Below are 16,295 nucleotides of genomic sequence, written 5' to 3'. Positions count from 1 at the left end.
AATCCACTCCTCCCTTATAGATTAATACGAGACCATCTCAACATTATTGAATATATGAAAAACTCAATTTAAAAGATCAATAATTATTAGAGCAAATACCTTAAATAGTGAGATCTCAACAGTTGGCGGAGTCCAGGCTATGCGCTATAATAGGTTAATAGGAGCTTGGTGCTGTGCTGGTCTATAGCACCGAAAACATACCTCCCGATTCCTCATATAACCATGCCCCCCCCATAACATATAACCATGCCCCCCCATAACATATAACCACGCCCCCCCATAACATATAACCATGCCCCCCCCCCCCCTAACATATAACCTTGCCTCCCCCCCCCCATAACATATAAGCATGCCTGCCCACCATTCCGGCAGAACATATAACCATGCCTTTTCCAAATGATGTCTGCCCCCTTCCCTCATAACCTAATATAATTACTGCCCCCTTCCCCCATAACATATAACAATGCCTGCCCCCCCTTCCCCATAACATATAACAGTGCCCGCTCCCTTCCCCATACCATATAACAATGCCCGCCCCCCTTCCCCATAACATATAACAATGCCCGCCCCCCTTCCCCATAACATATAACAATGCCCGCCCCCCTTCCACATAACATATAACAATGACCGCCCCCTTCCCTCATAACCTAATACAATGCCCATATGTCTTTACAGAAATAATTGGAGGACTTACACCCAGGGCGCTGGATCAATGTACTGTATGACAGGCAGACAGATATGTACAATACATTTCTACCTAGGCAGCTCCCTCTGTGCACCAGTGGAGCAGAAACAACTTCAATATCTCATATAACAATGCCCGCCTACATTACCTGCAGTGCCCGATTAACCAACAGGCTAGTTAAACAGGCACCAATGGGGGGCGGGGGGGGGGGGGGGGGTGCCTTGTAGGTGACAAACGAAGAATTAAACTGAGGCCTTATTTATTCCATGTTATTAAGGTGACTGCCAGATGGCAGTGCCAATGTAATTTACTGATGGAACCATTACTTTATGTACATTGTGCTACAGCGCCAGCCTGGCAGCCTAAAGCCAAAGTCTCCTCCACACACCACAAGCACTAGATCCTACATGCCAGCTGTATAACCTTCATTACATGCATATGGGCAGTATGACTGGCGGGTCCCTGAGCGCCCATACACGCGTGTTAGCAGCATTACATGGGGAGCTACATGTGTATTAGTCCTGGGCACCTGGAACCTTTTATCAGGCCCCTGATGAGATGTGAATGTTGCTAATACCTCTTTCATACAGGGCAGCTAATATTTTATGTCCATTACCTTATTTTATTAAATAGAAGTGATTGTTTTATTCAGGGGACCTCTGTGCCACCTGAAAATATCCAGCATGTACACACGTGTATACACATTATATAATGTATATGTGGAATTTACACACTCGTAGACACATGATCTGCGTATAATCTAGCATGAAGGTCATTTACACTTTAAACAGACACCTGAGTCGAGTCTTCTGAATATGTTACATGTACAGATGAGTTAATATACACATTATATACGGTTATAGTTCATAGAGATATAGAAAGGTTATGGCTAACGTCAGCAATTATCCAATTCCTGTTGTCCGCGGGACAAGCAATTCTACAGTGTTGGGTATAAAATTAAAATTCACATTTATTAATATTATTAATGTTGTTTTCTTTATTTGTACAGTCTTACAAAGCCAGATATAATTGGGAGTCCCAGGAACGGGCAGAATGCCTGATAGTCACGCACACACAATGTATACACAGATCAGGACTGCGCCATGGCCCAGTAAACAGAAGGGCTGCTCAGAACAGTTTTCCCTGTACGATGAAGGAAATCCCTAAATCACGGTTTCAGGATTTAATTCATCATAAAGAGGGAATGTATCTATCCGGCTAGTATCCCACCGGTACCACGGAGGAATATTCTCAGCAATGATCGGAAGCGGGCAGCAGAATTCTGCTCCCTGGCACAAAGAAGTGTTAGAAGAGCAGGTTAGTGTATGGGAATGGAGGGTGGAATGTCCAGGAGGGGATGCAGTTAATTTGCCGGCGGTCGGAATCCCGACACTGGAATCCCGACCGCCGAAATCCCGAAACTTTCTCCCTCCGTGGGTGTCAACGATACCCATAGAGGGAGAATAAAATAGCGTGCCGAGCGTAGCGAGGCACCGGGCCCGCTGCGTGGCGAGCGCAGCGAGCCCGCAAGGGGGGGCGATCCATGTCCCCCCCTTGTCGGGATTTCGGCGGTCGGGATTCCAGTGTCGGGATCCCGACCGCCGGCAAATCGTATCGGATCCGTCCAGGAGTAGTATTGGGAAGTTACACCTTTTTGCTACGGTATTTCATACATTTGTTGGGCTTCCTGAGCAACTCTGGACATAGGTCCAGGCCTCCTGCACAGTTGTAGAATTTACCTGTTGGTAGGTATAGTAAGTGGCAAAGGTTCCTTCTGGCACAGTAACATGGATGTGAGGGGCCCTTACACAGATGTAACCAGAAGTGGAACAGTGCATCCCTGGTCCCCATAATATTATTTGGGCAAAGGCCCAGTGAGTCTGCCCTAGCATCCCAGGTGAGAGCAGAGCAGAGACCTCTTAGAACAGACATGTCCAACGTTGGCCCTCCAGATGTTGTGAAACTACACATCCCAGCATGCTATTAGAGGATTCTCTAATAGCCAAACGGTGGCAAAGCATGCTGGGATGTGTAGTTTCACAACATCTGGAGGGCCAACGTTGGACATGCCTGTCTTAGAAGATCATGAACTGGGCCTGCACATGCTTGAAAAAGAAGGCTTGTGTTTTCCCAGCAAAGTAGGTACCTTTGGGGGGAGGAACTCGGGAATCCCGGTGTTGCTGGGCAACCCTAACATCTGTGCTCCTGCAACCTCTGCAATGGCGGAGGCTATTCCACTGGATGTCCTACAAGTGGATTGATCGCCTATTGAAGGCAGTCATTTTATGGGACGAATCAAAACCCAGCATATCAATTTACTAAGAAACGACATCACTAAAGCATGTCTTAGTGATGTCACTGGTTTATTTTATCAGGCAATGTTGGTGAAGGGTTGGGTGTTCCTACGGACCAGGTATTACAGATATCTTTACAGGACAGCAACTGGTCATGTCAATGTGCGCAGTCACGTGTGATCAGACAGGTAAATCTGGAAATCCTGGTGTGCGAGAAAATACACCTTTTTTTTTGTACAACTCAAAGACATTTGTTACAAGTGGTTGTGTCCATGAATTATTTCCTGTAATTCTACAGTCTGAGCGTTGCCTTCAATTAATCATTTGGTCATTTTACATTTCATACAAGTTCATGAAGAGATGGAGACTAATCAAAAAAAATATATATATTAAATATGGAATACATTTGACATTTAAGTTACAATAAAAAAAAATCATAAAACTACAAAAAAAATATGTAAATGTTCATGTGGTGCGAGGTTTCACGCGTAGAACCTCGCGCCTCGACAGCATCACACCTGGCAGCACAACCTTGAGATGTATTTGAATTTGGCACAGAGAAATGAGATGAAACATTCATTAATCCCTCAACCACCACCAAAAATACAATTGAACCTGTTAAACAATTTTGTGGGCTGAACTGCTAATATCCAATGACAATGCAGACCGTCAATTGACCTTGCGGTTAAACTCATGTCACCTAGTCCTAGGGAAGACTTAGACCGTGGTCTTCGTGTTTCCCAGTACTATGGGCTGGTTATTAGTGCACAAAGTCTGTCTAACTCTGGGGAATTTAGAGATGTACCTGTAGATCTATACCAACAAGACAGGGGACGTGGAGCTTCTAAATACCCAACAGAGGCAGTATGGCAGCAGGTGGAATAACAAAACTCACTGGATACAATGAGTGGATACCCTGGATATAGCAACAGAAATAGCACCACATGTACAATCTAATGTAAAAAAAACAAACAAAGAACTTGTCTACTGTGGCAATGTAATAATGTGTCTGACACTTGCACCAAGTCCAACGTTCCTCGCTTCTTCTTGGTCACTTACCTCAAACCATCTCTTTACCTACTGTACTTAACTTGCTTAAAGACAGACTGTTATAGCTCTCAAATATTTAATAAATCCATATCCCCATCATACATTATACCCATCCAAAAATCTCTCCAGCATAATTTTGCACATACGATAGCAGAATAAAAAGTCCTCAATCCCTACTTCAACTGAAAGTGGTTCTCAGGCTACTGCACATCCCTACTATGTCCGAACAGAGGTCATGATTTGCCTTAGATGATCTCCAGTTATACACAACCACCCTCCCACCCAACTGTGGCTGTAGAATGGCCGTGTATGTAATGTCCCACTGGCCGACCACGAGTGGCAGTTGTTCCTGATCAAAGTTTAAAAATGGCATGAATTTGGCTACAATTCTATCTGGAATGTCTTCTGGAGTTCATTGGAGAAAGGGTTGGCCATGCGTTGCTGAGATTTGGACTCTAGTGCTGCCCACTGAGCTTCAAACTGGTCTACTTCCTGTGCAGTGGATGCCAGTCTCAGCTGGCTGGGATCTGGGGGCCAGGTACCATTGGCAGTGCCGTTTGGCTTTGGTTTTGACTGGATTGACTGGGATGGGTTCTGAATACTTGTGGTTGAGGAGTGCAGTATGCTCTGAGGGAAGGGGTTAGATTTACTTGCAAGGGTGGATGACAGTACTTGAGTGGCAGAGCAGAATGCATTGGCAACCATTTGTGATGGAGTAATGCCCACAACAGGGACACTGGGTGTAGGATAAGACATGCTGTTTGCCATGGATGGGTTATAACCACCCACAGGTATATAGGCAGATTGCATATGAGGAGCAATAAACATGCCAACAGGAGCCGGGCTGGCATCATATGAGACTGGATAAGCTTGCATAGCAGCTGGTACCGCCATGGGCACGGCCACCATAGGCTGAGGCACAGGCTCCTGTTGTTGTTGTTGTTGCTGCTGCTGTTGAGCTTTTGCTGCATTTGCCACCTCTTCCAGCCAACGTTCTGCCTCGGATGGGGTTCGACGATGGCCCATTTGGAAGTGAGAAGGTGCTGAGGTGGTCACTGCTTGATCTGGCCATCCTGTAATACCTGCAGAAAACAAACATAAGCACTTTAGAATGTAAGCTCTCACAAGCAGGGTCCTCTTCCCTAACGTGCCTTTTCTTCTCTTAAGGTGGCCATACACATGCAGATTTATCTGCAGATCTGTCTGGTTGGAACAAAAACATGGTTATGGATGAGAGCAAATGACAGTTGACAATTTACTTGGAAATGCTGGAAAACTGACAAACTGTCACTCATCCATAACCATGTTAGGGACCTTTATTTAAACCATCTTCGATGGTAACAAACCGGCGGTGTTCTGCCACCCTGAGACTTTTTCCAGTGTCATCTGCTGATCTGCTGATGTTATCTGCTGATGTACCTATGTTTCCTGTACGTGTCCTATTGTATTCAACTATAAGTCACGGTTTCCTTTTTTTGATTATTCATTTATGTAATTGGGTGCTGCAAATGCCTTGTAGCGCCATATAAATAAAGGATGATAATAATAATAATGATCTCTAAGTATTAAGCTGAACTGAACTAAAGGCTCATATCTTCATACAAGCCTTTCAGCCCTCATAATACTTATTTCACCTTACCCTCTCCCTCTTTCACCCTCCTGGTTACTCCCCTCCCACATAAACTGTAAACCCTTATGAACAGTGCACTCTTTCCTCATTTTCTCCTCCCAGTATTATCCTCGTCATCAGTACCCATACATTCCACTGTCTACATTATGCCCACCAGTGAGTCTGCCCAACTATTAGATACAGGTGTATTGAGTGCTGTTTGCTTACTGCTCCCACTGGGGCAGATGTATTAAGCTTTAACAGATAAATCCAACTGTGATAAGGAGAGATAAACATCCAGCCAATCAGCTCCTTACTGACTTTTTTCAAACACAGCCTGTAACATGGCAGTTAGCAGGTAATTGGCTGGACGTTTATCTCTCCTTATCACCCTTGGATTTATCTCTTGTTAAAGCTTAATACATCTGCCCCACTGTGCCCTGGGTGTCTCATCATTGCTTGCTTATATAAACCATAGTGAATTTCTCTATGCTACCCTTTGCTCCTACTTCACGGCTTTTCTTTTTATATCATGTGTTTATGTAATATATGTAGTGCTGGGCACTTTAACGTGTTAATATTGCATTAATGTGGCAGCACTTTAACTGCGATTAAGATTTTTAACACGCGTACGTGCGGTGGAGCACGGCAGGGTACAGGAGACAGAGCTGGCGAGCACCAGGAAACGGATGGGAGATAAGGATAGTGGAGAAAACTGTGCCGCAGCCGCAGGGGTGCAAAGTCTCCGTCCACATGCAGACCAAGGAAGAGCAGAGTGCCCAGCTCTACCAGGAAGAGCTCTGTGGCCCTGCAACCCCTGGCAACGAGCAAGTAAACCCCCATGTCAAGGAGCACATAAACCCCCCTGGCAAGGAGCAAGTAAACTTCCCCTGACAACGAGCAAGTAAGTATAACGCACAACACACACACATTTCCCCCACTATCCACATCATACCCCCAGTATCCACTTCAGCGTGGAGTTGATTCTATAAAGTGCTCGCCACCATACCTGAAGAGCGGTGAGCTCCGCGAGCTCCGCAAGGGGATGCGTATCCGCGTCCCCTCGCCACGCTTTGGGCTCGGTGGCTCGAAACGCTCGCCACACTTTATAAGATCAACTCCACTCCACTTAGTTTCAGGACTACAGAAGCAGTTACGTAGTTTACGTAGGCAGCATAGTGCTGTGTTGGTAATCTCAATACAGCACTACGTAAACTACGTAACTGCTGCCGTGAAACTAAACAAGTAGCAAACATTTTTATTTGAACCATTATAGATCAGTATAAGAACCACCAAAAAGACCAGGTGGGTAGTTGTTGTAAAAACTAGAAGGTGGAGAAGACCAAATCACAGATTATAAGCATATGGGAAATGATAATATAACAATAACACATTCCAACGTATCAAACACATCCTTTTCGTTTTGAGGAGAGGTCTTCACCCAATCCATGTGATAAATATAACATCATTCAGTTCTAAAAAGGGCCATCTCAGGGTGGTAGACATGTACAGGATACATATATGTAAAACACATCTGCAGGCTGTGTAGGATACAGATAATAATAATTTATTTGGGCCTTTCTGAATACGCGATCCCTCAGGCAATAGACCAAATATGGCCCAAATACGGAGTGAGGTGGAAGGGACTAACTAGGCCAAGCCTGGCTCGCCTGTGGCTCTTAAGTTGTTGTGAAACTACAAGTACCAGCATGCCTTTCCACAGTTTTGGTATTAGGGACCATGGGCCTGATTCTGGTTCTCTTGCAAAAGTAAATTCGGTACTTGTTTAGTTTCACGGCGGCAGATATTGCATGCGATTTGCATAAGATTCGATGTGCGATGCGATTTATTACCTGTTCATAACCACTAAGGCATGGAGTTGATATATAGTGTGGCGAGCGCAGCGAGCCACCGAGCCCGAAGCGTGGGGACTCAGATTACTTTACATGTATTCCATGGCGAGCGCACGCGCAAAGTAATCCGCGTCCCCTCGCTGGGCTCTCCTCTATGCGCTCGCCACACTATATAAAGTCAACTCCATGCCGTAGTGGATAGTGGGGGTATGAACAGGTACTAAATCGCGTCGCACAGTGAATCGTATACAAAACGCATGCAATATATCTGCCGCCGTAAAACTAAACAATTACCGTAAATTCTCTCTCTAATGGACAAAACCATGTGCATTGCAGGTGGGGCAGATGTAACATGTGCAGAGAGAATTAGATTTGGGTGAGTTATTTTGTTTGCATGCAGGGAAAATACTGACAGCTTTATTTTTACACTGCAATATAGATATCAGTTTGAAGTAAAATCTCACCCAAATCTAACTCTCTCTGCACATGTTACATCTGCCCCACCTGCAGTGTACATGGTATTGTCCATTAGAGAGAGAGTTTGCTTTTGTAAGTGAACCAGAATCAGGTCCTACAGCCAATATCTGCAGCAACCACAGCCCCCATAGTTTTCTATGAAGTATGCTAGACTGTCAGATTTCCCAAGCTCAGAATGAGAAGCATCACAAAGCTTGGCTCCAGCAGCTGCTGGGTGATGGCGTTTGCCGCCGCAGTATTTGGGATACATTCGCATAATTTTTCTGGAGAGAGATCCATAGGATCCCTCACCCCTCCGCTACTCCATATTTGCTTGAATGTATTATTACTGTTAAATGCAAAGGCCAGGACCTGCAGAGACTCCATGCATCATTATCAGCACCAGAACTAGCCCCATAGGAAACAGATGTCCCATCACCATGAAAGTGCTACTATCACACATGGAAGCTGAATTACAAACCCACGACACTCCAAATGGGGCTACTCCTTGTGAATGCAAGGCCACCACCCATTTACCTCCCAGACACGCCCATTTTATATCACCAAACAGATCAAACCGTTCGTAGGAGATATCTCTGTCAGTCAATGAAAGTCTGGTACGGTGCATTTGATTGGAGCATTTTATCTTTCCTCCAAAGTACTCACTTTGTGCCGTCTGTCGAGGTGGGGGAAGAGCAGCCACATGAGGAGGTGTTCTAGTCCCATTCCCATTGACAAAGGGGTCTTCCGATGGGTGGTTGGTGAACGAGCTATTGATCTGGTTGCACAGATCGCCAATTCCATCGGGGTCCGGAGGTCCTGTAGGATCCATTTCTGGAAATGAGAGAAACAGATGTATTTTAGATGATTGATTTAGTGATTATTACACTGTAAAAGGCCTTTAACATTCGCCAAAAAAAGAGACACGGTCACTTTATATTAGAGATGGGCGCATTTTGGTTTGCGACACCCCCATCATGTGTTTAACATCAATAACATTCATTTTCAATCAATTTGCCCACCTGACCATACACTCTCCTGTGTGAATTGACGCCTGAAATCACAAGGGAGGGACTTATGTGCAATACAGAACCACAGATTTGCTTTTAAAACCTGTGTTCAGTACTTGAAAGAGACCTGACTCTAGGATTTGGCCCACCCGGACCTCCAAGGTTCAGGTTTCTTCAGTTATCATCAGAACCAAATGTCTCATCAGTATTTTCTACAGCACATGCGGTGTGAGGAGGGGAGATACAATAAACCCCATTACACAGTCCTGGGGCCGATTCTCTTTGGGCTTTCCCTGGACTCCAATATTGGGCTTTTCTGTTTAGAACATGGGCACAACTTTCTGGGAACGTACCCATTTGCACTGATCATAGGAATCTATAAACTTAAAATATCAAGTAGATGCATTAATAAAACTGGGTTAGAATTGAGAATTTATGAAGATGGGCGCAGACAATCTGAGTGGTACACCCGAGAAACAAACGTGTATTTGTAGTCTGGAAAGGTAAAGTACAACGCCCACAGTGCCGCTCCAGTCAGTCCAGTTGTAGAATCAGAACTCCAGGCTCTAATCATGTCCCTGCCTAAGGGCTAATCACCCCAATATTACCCACCGCTAGCTCCACAGCTCATCCCTCCTGTAACCTCCATCTGTATCTCAGTGATGGACAGCCAAAAGGTCAACATGATCTTTGAACCACCTGCAAGTACCATATCTACCTTACATTGGGTAGAGTGGCATCTGCACCTTGCAATCATGGACACCCCCATGGGAGGCTCCCCTAATCAGCGTCTGAATACTAGAACCTCACACAACCTATGGACTGTGCTGGGGTAAGAGCTAAGTGATTGAGAACCATTTGATTTATGGTATAATTGCAACCCTTTTCCATCTGTGCTCCATTTGGAACTCCGTGGATGTATATACTTATAAATAAGGCTGCTCAGGGATTACTTACTGTAAATTCTATATATTTTTTCTAGTGTGATATAAATTGACAAGGCCTATATTATAAGAAATTCGTTCCATTTTGATCTCAATAATTGTATATTGAATTGCTTTTTTATATACCTGTATATATGCTGTTTTTTATTCATTACATATTTAATCAATTCAATACAGTGCACTCTCTTAATTAATTGCATGTCTAATATATAGGTTTCCAGCTACTGTTGGGAGCAGCATTTAAAATTTAGAGCATTGATTTTTTTAAATGAAATATTATATATCAATTTAATTATTTCTTTTATTTGGTTATGGTTAGTTGCGCCTGATATTTCCTTGTTTATACCTCTCACTATTCACAACATGGGGCTTTGAGACGGAGCTGCTGCTGGGCTGGCTGAAGCTGACTATACAGGTGTGTGTGTCACTTGATGTGGGTGCCAGCAGCAGGAGCATGGCAGGGGGTGAGGTGTGTGGGCACCTTTAATATATTACTGTATGCTGGCCCAGTGAACACTTTCCTTGGTAGGTAGCTGCAGTGGGGGTATGGGGTAACATCTAATTGCTTGTGGGGGCTATTTACTTTAATACTGTAGTGTAGTTGCTATGTATTCTGTGTGTATGTGTACTGTTATGTTATGTGTGCCTGTATATCATATGTGTATGTATGGTATGTGTGTATGTCTGTTATGTGTGTGTTTTGTATGGTATGTGTGCATGTATGTATGTATGTATGTATGCGTGGCTCCCCTTGGGTTGCTGTAGCAGAGTTGCTTTTGGGGTGGCACACCCTAACATTTATTTAGCACTATTTATTTTCACTAATATTATACTTCTAGCACTACACTTTTTAACCTCTTGCTCCAGCTTCTTTCTTGTTAACACACTTTTATAGCTTACTTTTTCACTTGTGTGCTGCCCTGTGGTGACTGGCTTATGCTGCCCTTTTTGGGGTTCCGTGCCCCAGATTCAAACAGTATTAGGGACCCACCAGAAATTAGGTCATTGGGAAGCTAGTTGGTGGGCAAATATTTCTTGGTCAATGATTATACCAAGAACCTCAATCTGCACCATGTGTTTTTCTTTGCAGAACTACAAGTCCCAGCATGATAGCACCTCATGTAAATTGGGTGTGCATTCTAAGATACCCCCCCCCCCCCCATATGCATGTATGTATGCCCTGTTTGTATGTATGGTATGTGTGTGTGTGTGTGTGTGTGTGTGTGTGTGTGTATGTATGTATGTATGTATGTATGTATGTATGTATGCGTGTATGTGTGTATGTCATGTATGTGTTTGTATGGTATGTGTGCATCTATGTATGCTCTGTGTGTGTACATATGGTATGTGTGTGAAACTATGGTATGTGTGCTTGCATGCCGTGTGTGTGTGTGTATGGTGTGTGTGTGCATCCCCTGTGTTTATGTATGGTATGTGCGTATATGTGTGCGTGCATCAGGGGTCCTTGCCTACCCTCCCAGAATGGCCACTGGAAAGGTGGGCAACCCTCCCAGATACCGCCAGACCCCCTGCGGCAGCTTCAAAGTATCGCGATTCGTGGCTTTTCAAGGGATTGGCTAAATATGCAAATCACATAATTTTATGCATGATGTCTACATCAAGCCCAACCCCCAAAAGTGCTGCTGACAGTCTCCTCTCAGGGGTCCTCCCCTAGAGGAGACTTTAAAAGTAGGCAAGTATAGCATGCATGCCCTGTATGTATGTATGTATGTATGTATGTATGTATGGTATGTGTGCGTGCATGCTCTGTGTGCATTCATGCCCTGTGTGTGCATGCGCTGTGTGTATGTATGGTATGTGTGTGTGCATGCCCTGTGTATATATGTATGGTATGTATGCGTTCATGCCCTGTGTGTGCATTCGCTGTGTGTTTGTATGGTATGTGTGTGCATGCCCTGTGTGTATGTATGGTATGTGTGTGTGCATGCGCTGTGTGTGTGTTTGTATGGTATGTGTGTGTGTGTGTGCATGCGCTGTGTGTATGTATGGTATGTGTGTGTGCATGCGCTGTGTGTATGTATGGTATGTGTGTGTGCTTGCCCTGTGTGTATGTATGGTATGTGTGTGCATGCACTGTGTGTATGTATGGTATGTGTGCGTGCATGCCCTGTGTGTATGTATGGTATGTGTGTGTGCATGCCCTGTGTGTATGTATGGCATGTGTGTGTGCATGCCCTGTGTGTATGTATGGTATGTGTGTGTGCATGCCCTGTGTGTGTGTATGTATGGTACAGAATTTTATTTTCTTAGCTTTAATTGCATACCTCCCAACTTTTGAACTGAAGAAATAGGGACACTAGCGCCCGAAAAGGGGGCGGGGCGTATGCAAATGAGGGTGTGGCTTATGCTAATTAGCCGCAACCTCATTTTCATACGAGAATAGACGCTGTGCGCATGCGCACAGCGTCTATTCTACTAGATTGGGGGGTCTCCCAACTGCCACCCCCCGCAGTGGGACAATGCCTGCCGCAGGAGGGACAGCGGGACAGGACCCGAAAATCGTGACTGTCCCTCTAAAATCGTGACAGTTGGGAGGTATGTAATTGCCCTCATGCTGGCCACAGGATCTTGGAGAAGGAGCAGGAGTGGCTCTGAAACGGTGCATATATAATACAGAGGCCACAGAAGCATTGTGAGACTGCCCATTTACAGCACTGACCTCTGTTACACACTCCGATTGGGATTATTGCATATACAATTTGGAGAAAACGATTTATGAACATATTATAATACCTACAGTGCCATAGTGAAGCAGAGGATTCAATAATATATATATCATATATTTGTATTATGATTTTAATTTTAGACCTCAGGGCCCCCCTGTCTAAAGCCTTAATCCAGCTCTGCAGGAGGTAGTACAGTGTGTACCAGGGTTGCCTACTTTACGTGTCTCCTCTCTGGGAGTAGCCCGGAGAGGAGACTCTCTGCAACATTTCTGGGGCAGGGCCAGAGCTTGATGTCATCTAGCCCCACCCCAGCACAGTAAATGCCAATATTTGCAGCTCTTTGGGAAGGGGAGGCGCTAAAATGGTGTGATCTGCATCATTTTGACTCCGCCTCCTCCCCAAAGAGCCACGAATGCCGGTTTTTCACAGGTAGAGAAGACTCTACTTCTTATTTATTTATCACCTGCTAGAAAATAATAGATAGAATCTGATTGGTTGCCCATAGCAACACCCCATTGTCAATAGAACTCCCATCTTAGTAAATAAACCCCTGACAGTGGGCATCTGAGTCCTTCATGCATGCCGATGCACACAGGGAAGGATTATTTAGTGCCATCTGCATAAAGTCATAGACGTGAGGACGCCAATAGACACAGCGTGTAAGCTTCGGCCTCCACCATTGAATCAGCCCTCAGCCCTAACATTGTTAATATTATTATTATTATATTAACAGTCTCTTATACCCCTTTCACACTGCAGCTGTTAACCGTTTTTTTTGCCTTTTAAACCGGTTCGAGCTGCAGTGTGAAAGCGCCAGTCTGCATTTACCGGTTACAAATAACCGGTATTTGCAAACGGCTAAAAAGCAGAGTCCTCCATGGTTCAGAGCCATTTTTTATGCAGTGTGATGGGCTCTGAACCGGTATATAGGAATCAGGCAGCAGTTAGCACTGAGCTGGTTATCAGCGCAGTGAATATTTAATAATCTGGAGCCGCTCATTACATATGTGCATATGTAATGAGCAGATCATTCATATGCGCATATGTAATGAGCGGCTCCTAGTGACCCGTGCACTCCCGCTGCCTACCAGATCCGCAGCCAGGTACCAGGGGAGGGAGGGGGTGTTACTAGGTGCCCTGCTGCTTTACAGACACCTGTGGCTGCCGCCCCCGGGTCACCCCCCGAACCCGCTCTGCCTACTGCATGGTATATTACTGGTTAATTACCGTGTACCTTTCACAATCGGTTTAATGTGAAAGGTACAAAAACGGTAATTAACCAGTAATATACCGTTTAAAACATGCAGTGTGAATGGGGTTAAACTTGCTCTGACCCGGTTAAAGAAACGTTTAAAAAAAACGGGTCAGAGCAGGTTTGGCAGTGTGAAAGCAGCATTATATAGCACAGCAAATTCCATTGCGCTTGTTTCTTCACTCTCCATCTCATCTTTCTAGTCTCCAATGTTCTGTTAAATCCTGCTCATCTGCTGCCACCACCTGGTGATCCTGCAGAACACAACTGTGTATAACTCACTTATGATCTCACGGCCGCTGAACCCAAACAGTTAATGGTCTGTTGCTGTTCCTGCTTTGGTGATCTAGTTAACTTCCATGGTGACAGCAGCTTCTGTGATCACAGGGAACAGATGCTCTGGCCCTGGGTATGGATGGTGTAATGGTTAGCATTACTGCCTCACAGCGCTGAGGTCATGGGTTCAATGTTTGTTTTATCACTGTCTACTATTGTAAAGCACGACGGAATCTGCTGCGCTATGTAAGAAACTGGAAATAAATAAATAAATGTCCACTATGTGGAGTTTGTATATTCTTCCCATACTTGCGTGGGTTTCCTCCGGGTATTTTGGTTTCCTCCCACAATCCCAAAAATATACTGGTAGGCTAATTGGCTCCCAACAAATTAACCCTAGAATGTCTGTGTGTGCGTGTACATGTGGTAGGGAATATAGAGCTCCTCTGGGGCACGGACTGATGTGAGGTCAACACAATTAAGGTCAACATGGACATGTTCACACTCAAAAGGTTGACATGAGTTTTTCATGATTTTTTTGTTTAGAGTGGGCATAGAGTGAGCATATAATAGTGTGCTGAGAGCAGCAAACCACGCGACACAGACAACAACAAAAACATGAAAAAACGTAGGTGTCGGACCAAGTTCCTGTCAACCATTATTATCTATATTGACCTAGAGACTGTCGACTAGACATTGTCAAGCCCCTATACCATAACTGTGATGAGCTCCACCAAGCAGACCTCAGCACAAGCCGCTCAGCTTCTGACCTTTTGTGCAAAATCTCATGGGACTTAGTAAACTCCCCGTAATGCATTGCACACTTGTGCAGTCAGTGTGCCTTGGCTCCCGATGCTCAGCACCATTAATCATTGTCACATTGGCAGATAGGTGAAGCCGCAGCACTACCCCCACTGCCATGCACAAAAACGTTAGCTAAAATATATATATATATATTTATTTATTTTTTTAAATACATGCCAACCACGGGAGGCCCATAGATAGAGGGGGGGGGGGGCTAGATAGAGGGGGGGGGGCATGGGTACTGACCCCCTGTGCCCCCCTTAATCTGGCCCTGTTGCTGACTGCTGTGGTCAATGATTTTATCTAAAGGGTATTTCACTTCTGTGCTGCCCTGCGCTATTAAATATCTCTACGCCATTTCATCTTGATGTCCCCTCGCCAGCCCAACTCAATCTCTCAATAAGTGTGCTAAGAATACTCACACCGGTCACCAGAAGCTGCCACTTGACCAGTCTGTTACAACAGGAAAATATACCCTACTCCTCAAGCTCCCGGTCATCCGCACCCCTTTTCTCAAATCCAATTTGTATCCAAATCCTCATACATATACAGTAGCTAAGAAACACTGTTATAATATGCTCAATCGACCGCATTGACTATTCCAACTCCCTACAGTCTATTCTGAATGCAGTGCTTATATATAATAAATATAATTCTAATGCTCCGCTCTGTCTGTTGCCAAATTGGTTTCCTTTATGTTACTATTATACTTATTATTATTATTGTTATCCTTCATTTATATGGCTCCACAAGAGATCTGCAGCACCCATTTATAGAGCACATCTATATAATAAGTTGAAGAGTCTGTGTGCGTGTGTGTGTGCGTGTGTGTGTGCGTGTCCGTCGCATTGCGGACACACCGTGGCACTCAGAGACACCAAATTCAGCAACAAGATACCTCTGGACCCGGTGGTGTGCACCTCGAAGCCGTTTTTGGGAAATTTCACTTAGAAATTTAAAAAACACCAAGTTGTAATTTTCCTTCATTGATGTTCTGGGGAAAAGATCGATGATTTGGGAAACCGTTTGCGAAGGAACAACTCCACACCTGATTTCATTGCTGTCATTGAGTATGAATGACACATTCTAACATTATGGTGAAGGCTTTAAACAATTAGGAAATAATTGAGGATATACATAGACCACACAACACACACACACACATACACATTGTACACGCACACACAGTACACCACATACGCACACATAGCACACAACACACACATTTATACGTAGAGCACCTCACACACTTACACATTGGACAGATACACACACACACAACACACCACATGCAGTACAATACAAATCCATACACACTACAACACACCCAAAAACAGTACAACAAACACACAGAACACACACACTTAAACATTGC

The 16,295-nt window shown here is 44.5% G+C and overlaps 1 protein-coding gene across 4 annotated transcripts in view; it reads right to left on the bottom strand.

Moving 5' to 3' along the window:
• Positions 1–902: 902 nt before the first annotated feature.
• NUMBL (NUMB like endocytic adaptor protein) overlaps positions 903–16,295 on the bottom strand; it is a 109,491-nt gene continuing 94,098 nt past the window's right edge. For all 4 annotated transcript variants that reach the window (XM_083159709.1, XM_083159711.1, XM_083159712.1 and 1 more), the window contains 2 exons: positions 8,614–8,781; positions 903–5,111 (listed from right to left, as the gene is read on the bottom strand). In XM_083159709.1, the coding sequence (XP_083015835.1) occupies positions 4,411–5,111; positions 8,614–8,781 (869 nt within the window). In that variant the 3' untranslated portion in view covers positions 903–4,410. The remainder of the gene's footprint in view (positions 5,112–8,613; positions 8,782–16,295) is intronic.

The sequence above is a fragment of the Crinia signifera genome, chromosome 9 (assembly GCF_055691185.1).
Source record: "Crinia signifera chromosome 9, ASM5569118v1, whole genome shotgun sequence".
In the NCBI taxonomy this organism is placed as follows: domain Eukaryota; kingdom Metazoa; phylum Chordata; class Amphibia; order Anura; family Myobatrachidae; genus Crinia; species Crinia signifera.
Note: the sequence above shows the minus strand (reverse complement) of the source record. Positions and strands in the feature narration are given on the sequence as shown.